Source organism: Danio rerio, chromosome 17 (genome assembly GCF_049306965.1).
Source record: "Danio rerio strain Tuebingen ecotype United States chromosome 17, GRCz12tu, whole genome shotgun sequence".
NCBI classification, from domain to species: Eukaryota; Metazoa; Chordata; class Actinopteri; order Cypriniformes; family Danionidae; genus Danio; species Danio rerio.
In genome coordinates this window covers 22,294,910-22,312,500 of record NC_133192.1, presented here as the reverse complement: position 1 = coordinate 22,312,500, position 17,591 = coordinate 22,294,910, and the positions used below count along the sequence as shown (strand labels likewise).

The 17,591-nt window shown below is 34.0% G+C and overlaps 2 protein-coding genes across 13 annotated transcripts in view; one reads left to right on the top strand and one right to left on the bottom strand.

Annotated features, from left to right (window-relative positions):
* Window positions 1-17,591, bottom strand: part of LOC141378555 (uncharacterized) — an 876,211-nt gene that overhangs the window by 436,603 nt on the left and 422,017 nt on the right. The window lies entirely within an intron of this gene.
* Window positions 1-17,591, top strand: part of bicc1a (BicC family RNA binding protein 1a) — a 66,106-nt gene that overhangs the window by 34,419 nt on the left and 14,096 nt on the right. For 11 of the 12 annotated variants that reach the window (XR_012393349.1, XR_012393348.1, XR_012393347.1 and 8 more), the window contains exons 4-10: window positions 78-157; window positions 2,030-2,188; window positions 3,687-3,740; window positions 5,701-5,886; window positions 8,101-8,361; window positions 11,857-11,988; window positions 12,070-12,271. Coding sequence is in view for 3 of the 12 variants with exons in the window: in XM_068218870.2 (XP_068074971.1) it covers window positions 78-157; window positions 2,030-2,188; window positions 3,687-3,740; window positions 5,701-5,886; window positions 8,101-8,361; window positions 11,857-11,988; window positions 12,070-12,271 (1,074 nt within the window). In the remaining 9 variants the exon portion in view is untranslated. Of the gene's footprint in view, window positions 1-77; window positions 158-2,029; window positions 2,189-3,686; window positions 3,741-5,700; window positions 5,887-8,100; window positions 8,362-11,856; window positions 11,989-12,069; window positions 14,895-15,983; window positions 16,747-17,591 lie in introns of those variants that run through there. The other variant, XR_012393352.1, reaches the window with a different exon arrangement.

Sequence of the window (17,591 nt, the reverse complement as noted above, 5' to 3'; positions counted from 1 at the left end):
GATTCACAAACGGAATGTGGCGTTTGTTAATTAATGACTGATCCGCTTAATCCATCTTCTTTCTTTTCTCCTCATAGATCCTCATATTAAGGTCAGCGGAAAGAGGGATGATGTGCGAGAGGCAAAAGAGAAAATAATGTCTGTTCTTGACACAAAGGTACAGTAACTGCTAAGCTTGTGATTGTCATGGCAACTGCTGAAAATGTGGGTCTGTAGAGGTTTTGAGTTTTTCATACAATGAGTTTTATAGAACTCATTGTATGAAAAAGGATTTTTTTTCTTATTTTTAAGCAGAAATTTCTTTTTAAGATAAATTATATAAGGTTTTAGGAGAAAATAATAGCCTTTCTTCCCTCTTTTTCCACTGGTTTAAGCATACAGTATGTACAGCCATGGGAAAAATCTAACTTGAAATGTTTTGGTTTCTATGTTTTTGCGACGGAAGTTTGTAAGAGATGTTATCAGACATTTGTTAACATTTTACTAAAACCCACATTAATTAAACCCAGAGAAGTGCTTTGCTTTCTAGAAAAAACGTTAAATACTAATTTTTCTTGAGATTTAAAAGCTGAATTTTTAGTGTCAGTACTCTAGTTTTCAGTGCCACATCCTGTGATCCTTCAGAAATCACTCTGACATTGCAGAAACTGATTTTTATAAATTTCTTGATAAATAGCAAGTTTAAAGAGAAGCATTTCTTAAGTATACATTCAATTCAATTCACTTTTAATTGTATAGCGCTTTTGCAATGTAGATTGTGTTAAAGCAGCTTCACATGGAAGAGCATAGTAAAGTGAAACAGAGTTTAAGTTTAGTTCAGTTTAGCTCTGTTCAGTGTGGTTTAATAATCACTACTGAGAGTCCAAACACTGAAGAGCAAATCCATCGATGCGGAGCTCTACAGATCCCGAAGAATGCAAGCCAGTGGTGACAGCAGCAAGGAAAAAACGTTTCCAAATTGGCGAAAGTGAAGAATAAAAAAAATCTTGAGAGAACCAGGCTCAGTTGGGCATGACCATTTCTCCACTGGCCATACATCTTGTGCAGAGCTGCAGTCTAGGCACTGGAGGCTGGAGAACACTGGACCTCAGCAAAAACTTGTCTGTCCCTGGAGCGTCACAGGAATCAGTCACATGCTCTCCACTCCTCCATGACCACCACAGCAGCTGCTCAGGATACGGCCTGGTCCAGGATTATGGAAACCTTGGGATCGTCTCGTCGCTGGTCTTGGATCGAAGCAGTGGTGTTGCATAGTCTGGGGGCCTGGGGATAAATAGAGAATAAAGAGAATAGTTAGCATAGCTGCTGTTCATGATGTATATAAATAAGATGCAAAAACCTGCGTGGGGCACAGTCATTTATCATACCGTGATGCATTGAGTGTATGCTTTGCTAAAAAGATAGGTCTTTAATCTAGTTTTGAATTGGGAGAGTGAGTCTGAGCCTCGGACATTATCAGGAAGGCTATTCCAGAGTTTAGGAGCCATAAATGAGAAGGATCGACCTCCTTTACTCGACTTTGCTATTCTAGGTATTATCAGAAGCCCTGAGTTTTGAGATATTAAAGAGCGGGTTGGATTGTTGCGAGACAGAAGGTTGATTAGATAAGCAGGAGCTAGATTATTTAAAACTTTATTGGTAAGAAGCAATATTTAAAAATCAGTACGAAACTCAACAGGAAGCCAGTGTAAGGAGGATAAAATTGGAGTTATATGATCATATTTTCTAGACCTGGTATGAACTCTGGCTGCTGCATTTTGTACTAGCTGAAGTTTGTTAATAGAGGATGCTGGGCAGCCAGCAAACAGATCATTACAGTAATCCAGCCTTGAAGTCATAAAAGCATGGACTAGCTTTTCTGTATCTGAGATGGATAGCGTACTTCGTAACTTACATCAGTTTGATGCATAAATAGTAGTATATCTGATCACAGGCTGCTTTGAGTTAGGAACAGGACTGAAAGATTTTTAATTCAGCTCTAAAAGGCTTTTCTTCAGGTTTCTAAGCTATGACCTTTCACCCTTTGCAGAGCCATCGAGTGACGCTGAAGATGGATGTGTCCCACACAGAGCACTCGCATGTCATTGGTAAAGGAGGTCACAACATCAAGCGCGTGATGGAGGAGACGGGCTGCCATATACACTTCCCTGACTCCAACAGACACAGTCAAGCAGAGAAGAGCAACCAGGTACACAATCAGACAATTAAAAAGTCTTAAATAAAAATGATATATTATATACATATGAAATTACCTTCATAATATATAATGACTTTGTGAAGCCTGCAGAAACCTTGATAATACACACACAACCTTTTACTTGTGTTAGTAAAATTCCCTTGAATGAAATTTGTTCTTTGTGGGTTTGTTTACAAAACCAGGCTTGATGAACAAAAGGTTTTTACAAGTTCCCACATGAAAAAAAACACTATAGTAATAATTTACTGCAGTATTTTTTAACCTATATTTAGTTAAAAGTGTATTATACTGAATATATTATAGTATTTACAACTTTTTGTTCATACATCACTTTGTTAATGAATACTGCAGCATTGAACAGATAAACTTTGATAAGCACTGTGGCATACTTGGGTCTCTAACAATAAATTCCCTACAGGTTTGAAAGATGGAAGTCGTACATCTTCCCTATCCACCTTACTCTGAATAAAGAGTGAACTTGACAGGTTTAGCTCAATATGATTGAAAACATCTGCGCCAAAAAAAACTAACAAACAAATGAAGCGAAATAAAAATGTACAAAAATCACAGACTTCTCAAAGTGGGCATTTTTGAAATGAAAAATACATTTATATTTAAATGGTTATCACTGACATGAATTAGAAATCATTGTACTTACAATTTATTTTATCAATGAATACCAGCAAAACAAATTTTAAACGTCCACAATTTTCATAACATTGTAATCATGATCACTTATTGTTCCTCATCCTCATTTTCTTTCTGTAGAGCTGCATCATGAAAAGCTCTGCATAAATGAACATGAACTGAGCTGAATGACTAGTTTCAAATGACGTTGGTGAATACACGATAATAATTTTTTTTTTGTAAATAGTCCAAACTATCAAATATGTTTAGCTTACATTATGCTAATGTAGCAAAAGGAACAGTAAATCTCTTCCATCATACTGTCCAGCAATGTCTGAACTTGAGCTGAATCATATTATTGGCTGAGGGATATGAAACTATTTTTATTGGCTGCAGGATGCGAACGCTTTGCAGTATGATGGATCTGATTGGCTGCTGGATGACGATCAGCTTTTAATAGGCTGTTGAGTGGCCTGACGAGGCGTGCAGACAGTTTGGACTGTTAGTAGCGAATATACACACAAACACACACCTCAGAGCCAAACCAGATGCACTCTCTGAACCGAGCAGGGATTAATGCTCACAGGCCATGATTAAACGCTGTCAGGATGAAATGATGGTAATGAAAAAAATGAAACGCGCAGGACCTTTAATTAGGGTTTGTAGACTGGCATTTAGCCATGCACATATTTCCATTTAATGTTTCGATGGGTAATAAATCAGGTTTCTGGATGTGACTCGATGTCTTATTTAAGCTTCTCGTTCTTTCTGGATGTGAGAAAGGAATAAACACATCTGCTCATATTGTGAAGAAAGCTTATAAAGGACAATCAGTTCTTTGTCTTTGTGTTTTTCCTCTCAGGTGTCTATAGCAGGACAATTGACTGGCGTAGAGGCGGCGCGAGTGAAAATACGGGTGAGCTTTTGATTGAGCTGCGCTTTACAGGACTGACAATTTTAGGAGATATGTCATAGCCGAAAATACATTTAAAACTGTACATTTTTATTATTTAAAAAAACATTATAATATTAAGTAAAAAATCATGTTCTATGAATATATTTTGCAAATTTCCTTCCATGAATAAATATATAAATATATTTGATTAGTAATATGCCTTTGGTAAAAACTTTTAAAGGTGGTTTGTTCAGTATTTAGATTTTTTTTTTTGAACCCTCAAATTCCAGATTTAACACTCATTTTACTTTTTGGTTCATTTTGATCCTGAGGAGATGCATAAAAATATATAAATAAAACTAATAAATTAAATTATAATGATAATTAAAAACTCCGGGTGCTCCGGTTTCCTCCACAGTCCAAAGACATGCGGCACAGGTGAATTGGGTAGGCTAAATTGTTCATAGTGTATGTATGTGTGCGAATGAGTGTGTAACGGGTTTCCGAGTGATGTGTTGCGGCTGGAAGGGTATCCACTGTGTAAAACAAATGCTGGATAAGTTGGTGGTTCATTCCACTGTGACGACCCCAGATTAATGAAGGGACTAAGCCGAAAAGAAAATGGATGAATGAATAATTTAAAAAAATTATAATAAAAAAAATATAAAAAATATAATATATTATAAAATTATATAAAAAATATTATTAATATATTTTTATATTTTAAAAAAATATATTAAATATATTAATATATTAAATATTTATATTATATAAAAAATATATATTTTCTGAAAGTTGTATGAAAGTTTCTGTATAATACACATTTTTTATTTGTCTGTTCATTTTATTTACTTTTTCAGGTGAGACTGATTTAGATTTTTACTATTAAAATATTATTTTAAAGAGATGTTATTAAAATGCACATTTATTTAGTACCTGTATGGGCATCGAAATATTTTTGAATAACATTTTAAGCAGTCATTTTATTGATGAAATGTTGATCATTTATGAAATAAAATGCATTTTTTTCTTAAAGTATGATTTTTAAAACCTTTCAAAGGAATTTGTTTTGATGTTTTATTGATATAAATAAATATGTTGGTTTCATGAATTTGGACTGTTTCAACTATTTATCAGTCAGAAGTTTAAGTATCTTAAAAATAACTTAGAAAATTAATTCCATGAATTACAGTAGAGTTAACAATGAGAATTTTGGGCTGCATCTTCTTAGAAATTCTATAAAACCCCACGTGAACAATATAAAGCTGAAGTTACACATAGAATATTTTTTACAAACCTTTATAACAAACAAAATTTTTGTAAATCATTTTTACAACCAAAATATTACCATTTCAAAACACTTTAATAACTTTGAGTTAACTTATCCTGAACAGTCTCAAATAGTTTACTGTAAGTCATGATTTACTGTAGCGCCCCCTAGTGGTTCAGTTGTAGTCAAAATTAAGGGAGTCTTTTGACACACTTTATCAATTTGTGTTTGTAGTTTTCAGCTTGCATAGATGTTTTTAAAAGGCTCAAAATGAAAAATTATATCTCCACTTCAGCAGCACTTACAATAATCTGCAGTTTTATTTGTGTCTTTATTCATAGGATTCTTACAGATTTTTTTACATGTTTTAATACTCAATTATATAGAGTATTAAAAATGACAAAAAGTGATTCACAAAATACTTCCTGTAAAAACACGACTTTAAACGTGAATGTCGAGATTTTTTGCTAGAAATGTATTCAAATAAAAAAACAATGCCTCATTTGCATATGTAAACATAACATTTGAGAACTTAATATAAGATGCTTTCAATTTTTCCTGTAATCAATCGGCTGGTGAAATATGGTGATAACTAATAGTTAATTATTTTACCCTATCAAACTGCAGTGTCTTGCCTGAAAGTACTGCCCTCTAGTGGTGAGAGTATCCTCCTGCTCGATGTAAGGTGTGTGTTGTTTTTTGTGCGTGCAGGAGCTGCTTCCGCTGGTGCTGATGTTCGAGTGCAGTGGTGTTGTGCAGCTCGTGGACTGCAGTTCTCCTGTAGTTCAGCACATCTCTCACACCTACAACGTCTCCATCTCCTTCAGGCCGCCATCACGTCTGTACGGCAACACCGCTATCGTCCGTGCAAACCAGAACAACTCTAGTGGAGTTAAGGTGAGACTTGCATAGAAAAGGGCAAACATGAGAACTTGTGTTGTTGCTATTTTTATTATTTGAATTATTTTTAGTTATACTATGGGGCTGCTGAATACTTGATTCTAATTGGCTAATGGTTGTTGCTAGATCAGATATGGTTGCGGCCGGAAGTTAACAGAAATTATTTATATTTTTTATCAAATTTCCCATTCATTTTATTTTATTAACGTCTACCCCCACCCTAACCTTAAACCCAACCTTCACGGTAATGTAAAAACAGTAGTTGTACCTTATGTTATCTATTAAATTACCCTATAAATTGTTTTTTTTAACATCTACCCCTACCTTACCCTAAAAACAACTGTCACAGTACTGTAAAAATATTAATTATTGTTATGCAGTGTCATAAAAAAATGCTGCTGAATTGATGTGCATATTGCACTTTCATCCAGCCATGTATCCTATCTAGATTTACCTGCTATTATGGACCGATTTACATTTCCAGGTTTCTCAGTAGCGGAATTCATCATAGTTGAGTAAACTTAGAGCACAGTAAATGAGAGCGCACAACATATTATTTTTTTACAATCTTTTTTGCTGAAATAATAAAAGAAAAACTCTCAAATCAAATCACTTTATTGTCGCATATTCTCATTTTATTGTAACATCGTGTCCTATTGTCATGATGTCATATTGTCAAGATGTGCTCATGAATTTTAGAAAAAGAAAAAAAAAGTGTGACACTGATAATGGCAGCCAGAAATGAGAATAATGTCAGATTTACTGTCCTGCTCATAGACACTGCGTTTCAAATGCCTCAGATATGCGGCAATTTGTTTTTTGTAATTTGATGTAAAGATGTTGTAATACATACATAAATACCTACAAATGCTCATATTTGTTAATCCAATGAATGAAAACTTTAAACATACAGGTGAAGTATTTCCAGGCAGGTTTAGACCTCATTACAGTTCCATATCACTACACTATTTCAGTTACTTTACAGCCAAAAATCACATCAAAACTGGAAAGAAGGCTTTGGATGAGATCTCTAAGAAGCTGGTTTCACACACAGGAGCAGTTTAAAGACAAAAACTTGACAAATTTCTTGAAATACAACATCTGAAAAACAACGTCTTTAGGTGCGGTAACCATAGTATACAGTAAGTAGAGTAATTGACTGCAGGCCATTGAACTATTAGAAATAAATGCACATTCAGCTGGGCTTTAGTTTCTCATAATTCAGTGGCCTGGAGTCAACTAAGATAATATTATGTATGATGTTATTTAATCAGTATTACTGTCTAATGTTAGTAATATCTAATTTTATTGTTTTAGAATGCTATTAATGTATAATTAATCTATGTATAATTAATATTAATCCATAATTAATGTAAATGTATTTATATTTTTCTATAATGTTATTAATATATAATTGGGGTAAAATTAAATCTTTTTTTAAAGGATCAAAACAATAAAATTGCAATGCAGCTTTAATTAGTTGATTCATTTCCTTATTTATTTTAAATAAAAAAATGTAAATGCTGTTTTCTAAGCAAAAAATAATTTTTTATTATACTTTTTACCATAATTAACAGAAGACACATTGAAATATTAAACTAATGTAATTGTGACTATGTAAACTAATGTAAGCCTTATCCTTTTTCAAATGAAATAACTTAAATGGGAGATGCTAGATAAACCGTTGCCTAAAATAAATGTAATGCAAAAATCCAAATTAGTATTATTAGCAATGCTCCCGACCCAATCACAATCCAAAAAACCTTTTGTGTCTGCCCTCAGTATCAGATACAAAATGAGCCCTGTGAGTAGGAGACAAAAAAGTAGGTCATTTCATGAAATGGAGAGATTTACTTTTCAAGTACATCTGCCAGACATTAAACCAAAAACAGCAGCCTTTACCACATAATGCAAGACATTAGAAGAAATGCCTAATATTTTATTAATGGGTGTGTGTGTGTGTGTATGTATGTGTGTGTGTGTGTGTGTGTGTGTGTGTGTGTGTGTGTGTGTGTGTGTGTGTGTGTGTGTGTGTGTGTGTGTGTGTGTGTGTGTGTGTGTGTGTGTGTGTGTGTGTGTGTGTGTCAGCATCTCACATTCTGGCATCCCTATGTGTGTTTGTGCAACTGCGGATGTGTGCCAACAGTATATCTGTCTGTGTGATTTACAAGTTTATATCAAGCGTATATCTCTTGTGTGTGTGTTTTTCAGCGTGGTACGGCGTTGTTATTGGAGCATCTCGCAGGCTCTTTGGCCTCCTCAGTTTTGGTCAGCACACAGTTGGACATCGCGCCCCAACACCACCACTTCCTTCTGGGCCGCAATGGAGCAAACATCAAGCTCATCTCGCAGCGCACTGGAGCCCACATCCACTTCCCCGAAATCAGCCCTCACAACAGCAACGCCAGCCGCTCCGCCGTCTACATCCAGGGCAGCATCGACGCCGTCTGTGCCGCTAGACAGCAGATCATGGTACAAATACAGTTTCTCAGACTAGTCCATGATCACATAACATACATAAAAACAGTTTTACAGCTCAATTAATAAATAGGTTTTAACAGGAATCAATGTAAAATCCAATGTACAATGCAACAACAATGTAACAATGCAAATACTCCAAAAAAATGCTTGCTCATTTTTCCTTGGTCATCTCAATGATAATGAGTATCTCAGTTGACCTGTATTCACTCTAATATTTGTTTAATTATAGTTAGTCCATATAATATTCTGTATTTATATTAAATAATATATTTTTGATTAATTAATGTTGTATAATAATGTTGATTTAAATTCTGCCATAAAATATTTTAATTTAAATTTTTACTTTGGACTCGTTGAAATACAGTACAACACAACACAAATTATACAAAATAGAATTATATATATATATATATATATATATACAAACTAAATTCTAATGTTAATATAATATTCAGTATTAATGTAAAAATTAAAAAAGTTTAAAAAAATTAAAGTAAAAAATTATTTATATAATAATTCTTGTTTAGTAATCTTTTTCTGTTTATTAAACTTTTACAGAAATAGCAGGATAGTTTTACAGAAATAAGTGTAACAATCTAATATAAAAAAATATCTAAATATGGATACAGTGGGCAAAATAAGTATTGAATATGTCATGTTTTTTCTTGGGAATAATAACATGGAATTTAACCAGATTTAGATAAAAACCCAAACAGAAAAAGAAAAATAAGTCATAAATGAATTATGTGTAATAAGAATAAAATTGCACAAGGAGAATTTACTGAACTACTGAAACATTACGTTATATAAAGGGCTTTTTTGTTAATGGCAGCCTAAAGACGCCTCTCATTTAAGAGTTTCCCTGGTTGTGTTTTGGATCATTGTTATGCTGAAATATCCACCTTGGTTTCATCTTCATCATCCTGATAATGTAGATGTTGGACTGAAGCAGCTACTGTAATATTCAATCACACTGACAAAGGTCAGAGGGTTGCTGAATTACTACTGAGAGATTTTAGCTGCTGTCTCGGCTTTCATTGCCTTTTTTTCGTCTCCCTTTATTCATGTGTCAAGTACTTTTCCCCTGCGAATTTCATTATACATAACTTAATTTATAAACTAATTAGATTTGTTTTCTTCGCATTTATAAATTTCTTTGTTTGTCAACAACATCCAGAAAAAATTTAAAGTCAACAGCATCTTTAGAAATATGTTTTCTGAGAAAAATGGTGACTTTTTCAATACTTATTTTACCCGCTGTATATAAAAAAAAAATGGCAAAATCTCAAGTCGAATACAAAAAAAATGTAGCAGACCTTTATATTTCCCACATACAACCGATTAAGTCATTTCTTAGCATTTCTGAGCAAAAAATTAAAAAGACTATGATTTACCTAAAGCAAAGCGCTTTGAATTTTAAACTTAATTGGATCAAACCCAGCACATTCCTAATGGTACGACTACAGTTTGTCTGCTTTTTTTCTGTTCACTCTTATGCTCTTTAATTTAATATCTTGCTCCATATTTGTGGTTGATCTGTGAAAACAGAACACATGTTGTGTTGAAAGAGATGAAATTGAGAGAGATGTTTGGATGAGGGTTACTGTAAGCGCTGACAGATGATCAGACTGGATGAAGACCTTGAGGCTTTAGAAACAGAAGGATTCGGAGACTCGTGCCAGATTTCTTGCTGTCCTCTGACTCTTGTGTATTCCAAAACAGGAAATGCAGCTTTAGCCCCAGCGCCAATTTCAGACCATAATCGAATCTTCAGTGGCCTCATAATGGCAAAGTGACATATTTTCAAAATCATTTAGTCATGAATTGCCTGAAGGAGAAGTTTTTATGTGCTTTTTTATGTAAAGCATTCATTAGCTTTTATTTTTTTACACTTTAAAGGTTTGTTTTATTTTGAGTGTTTTATTTTTGTGATGTGCTTGTTATTTTGATTTAGCACTTTTTTTTAATTCTGTTAAATTATTTAGCATTTTACTAGTATTTTAGTCATTTTCAACTTCAGATTCATTTAATTCCGTTAATTTCTAATTAAGTTTATGTTTTTTCAAATGCATTTTAATCAAAATTATGTTCGTATATTTATTTATTCAAAGCAATTTTGTTGTAGTTTTTGCTAATCAATGCTAATTAGGAATATTCTGGTTCCAAAGGTTTATCCTTGGAAAAATTGTTTAACACACTCAGGGCTTATTATTAAAACCCGTCAACCCGCCAAATGCAGGTAGATTTCACATGTGGCGGACAGACCCCCCCACTAGCCACTTTTGCTGGTTGAAAAATTTTTTCGAATTACCAGAGCTGCCTCGTGCCTGAAGATTAAAAATTTTAATTCAAGACCATTTGTCAATATGCGTGCAAATGTGCTCTTACAATTGAGAAGTAACACGATTAATAACTGTTAATTGTGAATACTGCATACGTGAAAAAAAGCAGGTGAATACCAAATGAGAGGATGATCAGGTGCACAGCGAGACACAGGCAATCACCGACGTTGTGAGAGATGCACAGCTGATGCGCAAGAGTGCTAGAAAGCTCCCATTTCCTGGAGCAAAACACAATTTGTGCAATTGTTTCTCTTTGGAATAGATTGGAAAAATGTGCTTGTGTATTTTATTTCAAATTCATGTGAAATAAAAAATTTAAATTAAGGAGGATGAATGTGGACATTACATACCATTTAAAAACTAGTCATTTTTAGCATGCCAAAGTCAAATTTATGCATAAAAAATATATTTTCCCATCAACAAAATTGTGGCTAGTGAAAATGGCGAGTGGCTAGTAACATTGGAAACTACTAACCAAAAAAAAAGTTAATGTCAAACCCTGAACACACTATATTTCTTTATTAAAACTAGAAAATGTGAACAGTATGAGTATTAAAGTGATTTTAGTGTGTATCACTTGGCTTATATTTTAATAAAAGAGTTAAATTTTCAAGTTTGTGGTGTCTATTAAGTTTAATTGTATAAAATCCAGAACATTCATTTATGTAAATCCAGTATAATCTGCTGTTTTTTAGGTTAATACTACATGTAATACTACATTTTTGTTGTTGCTTGTTAGTTTTTTGCCTGATTCTGTTTCTGAATGTGTGTGTGTACTGTACTATATGTAGACATTTTTAACTTTCGGCTGAATGTGTGTGTGCTGCATATAGACATTTTGAACGGTTTATTAAGCTTTCATTGCTTCAAATGCAAAAAAAGTATTTATGCAAACTTAATATAAATCTGCTGGTTTTGGGTTCAAACACTGTAAAAATGCTGGATTCCACGCAATCAATTTGTGTTGGGGCAACATGAAAGAATTAAGTTAACTTATTAGTTTTTAAGTTGTGCCTAAAAAACCTTAAGAATTGTGTTTCCACTCATAAGTGGTTGGAACAAACAACACACATAACTTTTTTTGTGTAAAGTGCAAAATTTTTGTTGTTGTCTCTTTTTAATGTGCGTTTACTGTATATTTCAGGGGTGTCTGCCATTGGTGCTGCTGTTTGACATTAAGGAGGAGACGGAGGTGGCATCTCAGGTCATCACGACACTCATGGAGCAGCTGGACGTCTTCATCAGTATTAAACCCAAACCTAAACAGCCCAGCAAGGTAACAAACACCCAGCACTTCATCATGTTTACATGTGCTCCTCTTATAATTTGTCTCTGACCATCCGCCTGTCTCTCTCAGTCTGTGATTGTAAAGAGCGTAGAGAGAAATGCTGGCTCTCTGTATGAGGTGCGCAGGATCCTGCTGGGTCTCGAGTCCAGCTGTTTGTCCTCTTCTGTCAGCTCTGTCTCTGTTAATGGACACATTTCTTCATCCCCTCCTCGCATCGCCTCCATTGGACTGGACACACTGGCTTCAGCTGGACTGAGGCTGAGCACTCTGGGTAATGTAGTTTTGCAATTTATATGCACAATTTTTCGGAACATGACTAGAGTGTATCCAATTATGATATGGGATTGGAAGGTTTAGAGAACTTTCATTTAAAAGAACTGAAAAATATCACTTTTTTATTTGTGTTTTATCTGTTATGAATATGAAAGTGTGCTTTGCTGTTTGATGAATCCATCAGCTAGATTAGATCTTCAACTTCTTGATCAGACTTTGTGATAGTTATTTAACATTTAGTGAGGTATTCGAGTCCATTAATCTTAGTGAGTCTATTAGTAATGAAACAAAAACTGACTGAGAGGGATTTTTGCTTTGTTTTTATCTTATATGAAAGTGTTACATTTTATATTAAGTGGCATTAGTTTTACAAGATTTTTTTTTTGAGTTGACTGTGTATTGCTCCTCCAGATAGTTTTCTGTTTTTATTGCTTAAAGTACAGTAATATTTAACAAAGCTGTAATATTGCTGCAGAAAGACGCATTTGGATTTTTTCTGGTCTTCATGATATGCTGAAAGTCATTTGCTAATTCTAGTAAGTGGGTTTTGATGTTTGGTGGATGAACTGTGATGTGAATAATGACACCTTATTGAATCCATTTTTTAAAACAATAATTATTTGTATTTTGAAGAAAGTTACTCACAAAATGTGGATATAGTGTCCTTCACTTGTGCTGGCACTCTTGGTAAATGTGAGCAAAGAAGGCTGTGAATAAATCTGTTAAATTAATCTCGATATTGTTTAACATTTTGATCTTTTGCTCAATATATGAACAAAAATAATAATAATAAAAGGAAGACACTTTAGTTTTTGGTTGAGAGTAGAAGCTGTTTTTCTTGAAACCCCTTTAATCAGTTTGTGGGGATTTAGGTGATGCCAGATTGTAGTTTTGGAAAATTCTGCAGTTCAATGTTTCATGGATTTGTTTTAGCCTCATCATAATGTTTATAATTTTTTAGCCTGATTCATAACAATTACATTATTGCTCTGATGATGGAAATGGGCATATTTGGTGTTTTTGCTATTTTCTCCTGATTTTGAGAAACTTAACAACATTTTCCCTCTGTTCTTTAGTGTTATTTTATGTGATGAATGACACATGCTTCCATTTGAAGGAATGAATGAAAGAAGTGAGGGAATTTAAGCACTTTTGTTTTGTTTGTGCTTTGTTGTTTGATGAATCCCTCAGTTAGATAAAATGTTCAGACCAAGTGATTTGATGCTTAGTGGGCTGTCTATTATATTTGTCTTTTATTTAATGGAATACTTGTTTTTTTTAACCACACACCGATAGTAATGTGCTTTAGACACCATCTTGTGGTCAGATGCAGAAATTCATTCAACACAAACTCATGCTGCATTATGGGGATTTTCTAGCTGTTGAGTGTTCATGGCTTGTAGACTCGTTGCTGTGCATTGTGGGATTGATTGAATGCACTTTACATCCAGTATAGGTTTCAGACAGCACTAAAGGTGGCTCTTTTTGAGGGTATAGGGGCAATTTCTGCCTGAGTTTGCTGTGTTTCCTAGTATCTACACGTCCATAAAACATCAGGTCGTCACCCAGCTTTTCTAAAAATGTCAAATAATATCCATATCTACATGCATATTATTGAACAAAGACAATAAAAATAAAACTGTAGTCTGGCATAAGAGCAAAATGTTTAAACATTGAAGAGATTTTTTTAACTCGTATTTACTAAGCATGGCAACATTAGTGAAGGGCACTATATGAAGTGTATACTTTATGGCCTAACCTCAGTCTAAGGTATGTTTATGATCTAAAAGTAATTTCTTGAATGCGTTTTCTAAAAAAGGTCTTTGTATCAGTGGAGTGTACACAGTCCTGCTTTAGCTCTACAGTCACTATAATTATACTGTCTGTGTTCGTAGATTACAACTCATGCTGCCAAACAGATCCATAATTAGATTCAGCTGGGTATTTGTGTGTATGTCTGTGTATGTGTGTGCGTGTACATGGGGCTCTGTGTGTGTATGTGTGCTTCACATTCACTCACAGACTATTAGAGTGTTTTAAAACAGCCCCCTATGTTGTTCTTATGACTCTTAGTCTTGCATGTTTGCAGTAGAGTTACTTTTAGGATCAGTCTGATAATAGTAATTAAAAGTTAACAATCTTGCTGGTAAGAAGAGCAGCTTTTTTGGTAATGTAGGTTTAATTCTGTTAACGTGTAAGCTTATTCTTTTTGATCAAATTGAAAGTGTAAGGAATAGGGATTTAACTTTAGCGGTTTGAAGTGTAGTTCTGCCGAATGACTAAAAAGTTAAGGGCAGCAGTGATATCTAAACATGTGGGAGAGCGTTGCTATTATGTGATTGTATTTTATTGAAATATGGAGCAATTAAGAGTTGATGTTAAATCAAACGTAATTCACAAATACTTGAAAATGAATTGATTTAATGACGGTAACTTGCAATGGTTACTACTGGATTAGTCGCAAACTAACTGTATAAAATGATTAAACATGAAATGATAAAAAAATGATATTAATTGTACACAGCTTAAATGTAATACATTATTACATTTAAATTATTTCCTATAAAGTTACCTGAGAGAAAGAGACAGAGGCAGGAAGAGGCCAGAAGATAGATTCCAGAGCAAGAGAGGAGCAAAGCAGGAAAAAGAGCAGAGCAGGAAAGAGACAGATCAAAGTTTACCACCTATTTTTTTATCTTTCCTGACCATCTAACCAAAGCCCAATTACTGAGAAATACAAACTGATCAATCAGAATGTGACCACATCTAGGGGCGTAGTAAGCATTTTAAAAGTGAGGGGGACAGCTGTATTAAATCCAAAAGGTTGTTCATATAATTATTAATCACCTGTTTCTAAATGGTCTGTCTCCAAAAGTGAGGGGGATGTATCTCCATGCCCCCCCCTGTTGCTACGCCCCTGATCACATCTAAAAAAAAAAAAAAAAAACTAAGTCCGTACCCATTAAACAGTCCCTGATCTTCAGTATCTACCTTTGAAATCTGTATGAACCTTCTTGGTGAAAACAACATGTTCTGCAATATAAACAAATGCATTTGATCATTTGCATTCTAACAAAACGATAGTTCACCCAAAACTGAGATAATTTACTCATCCTTGTTTCGAATTTATTTGAAGAAATCAGGAAACCTGTAACCATTGGCTTCCATAGTGTTTGTTTTTCCTACTATGGAAGTCTGTGGTTACAGGTATTCAACGTTCTTCACAATATTTTCTTTTGTGTATATAAAAGAATAAAGAATAATAAATAAAATAAATAAACATAATAAATAAATAAAGAAAATAAATGAAATAAGTTTAATGAAAAAGTGATAATTTTATTCTCAAACTAAATGACAGGATAAAGAATAAATAAATAAAAATTAGAATAAATAAGAAGTAGTGGTGCAGTAGGTAGTGCTGTCGCCTCACAGCAAGAAGGTCGCTGGTTCGAGCCTCGGCTCAGTTGGTGTTTCTGTGTGGAGTTTGCAAATTCTCCCTGCGTTTGCGTGGGTTTCTTCCGAGTGCTCCGGTTTCCCCCACAATCTAAAGACATGCGGTACGGGTGAATTGGGTAGGCTAAATTGTGCGTAGTGTATAAGTATGTGTGTGAATGTGTGTGTGTGGATGTTTCCCAGAGATGGGTTGCGGCTGGAAGGGCATCCGCTGCGTAAAAACTTGCCGGATAAGTTGGTGGTTCGTTCCGCTGTAGCGACCCCAGATTAATAAAAGGGCTAAGCCGACAAGAAATTAAATGAATGAATGAAGAACAAATAAAAAAAATTGTATTTGTCTAATGTAATTCTAAGTATCATATTAGCTAAGTATTTCCTTTTTAAAAAGAACAAATGTAGTCAAAGGCTGCTGAGCCTCTGTCTGAAAGGCACTTTTGATCAACTATAATATGAACTTATCCAAAATCAAAAAAAAAGTGCTTAGAGGTAGCTAAATTATTTTGTTGGTGCTCTTTGGGTAAGAGAATCATCAGAATAAACAGCAAAAATTAGTCCAAGGCACTCCAAAAATGTGAAAAAATATGTATATATTTTGGAGTTTTTATATTTTTTACACATTTTTGGAGTGCCTTGGATTGATTTTTGCTGTATATTATGAACTTGTTTGGCATTTGGCATAGAAATGTGTAGATTCCATTCTAAGCTGACCAGTAGCTTCTTGTCATGTGACTCGTTCTGCGCTTGTGGCATTCTTTCACTGGGAGCGCCTGGAAAGCGTGACTGTGTCGTGTCGCTCCCAATATGCACACACCATTGGAAATAAACTTGCCTGCAAAAGATGAGAAATGTGAACAGTTCTTAGTTACAAAGCCTCAGCCATAGTTAATCCAGTATGTATGTGCGTATTAGCCTCAGTGTGATTTTGAGATATTGAGCTTCCAAGTTTTTGCATTCCATAGCAAAGTATGTGTGTAACATTTCTTTTTTTAAATAAAAAGTCTTAAAATGTAAACAATTTATAAAAAAAGCATTTTATAATGTAAACAAGTCGTCATTTAATAAGAGTATGTCAAAAACTCAATTTTGACAAAAATGTCAGATACAACCTTATATTTTAGGTGACGACTTGGCATAACTTAATTTAGTGTCAGAAGTTTTGTTATGTGCAAAAAATGTGGTATTGAAAAGCCTTTGCGATTTAATTAACCATAACAAATTAAAGTGCGGTTAATAGTAAAACCGGTTTATTGTTGCATCCCTAGAACCTCTTGAGGGAGAGTAAATTGTGAGTAAATATTCATTTTGGCGTGAACCATCCCTTTAAGTATTCAGAATAGCTTAGGTCATGGAAACTTATTTGACAAATATCTGTTTAAGAAAATGGGTTTCATATTCCACCAAACATACAAAATCAAGAGAAACAGACTACTATCTAGGTGACTACAGTTATAGTTGACTATCAGATGATGAGCATGGGATATTTAAAAAATTCTCAGCGTTGGTAGTGTTTTTAGATGTTGTGGGATCTCATTCCAGACTTTTGTGAATACATAAAAGTAGGATTTCTGTCCATAGCAGGTTTTAACATCCACTTGTTGCAGATCTGGTGAAACAAAAAGTCCTTGTATTAAGTTTTGGTACCAAAGCACAAAAGGCTGCTGAGGTAGCTCTATTTAAAATTTGATAGTTAGTACAGTTTGATCTCTGTGTTCATAATGTAATTTTGAAATGATAAAGCATTAGAAAGTGATAAAGCAAAACAATGATATGTCTATCCTGAAAGTCTATTGTGGATCTTATAGGTCCAACAGTCTAGCTATTGCCTCCAAGATATCATTTGTTGTGTGTAACCAAACAGACAAACA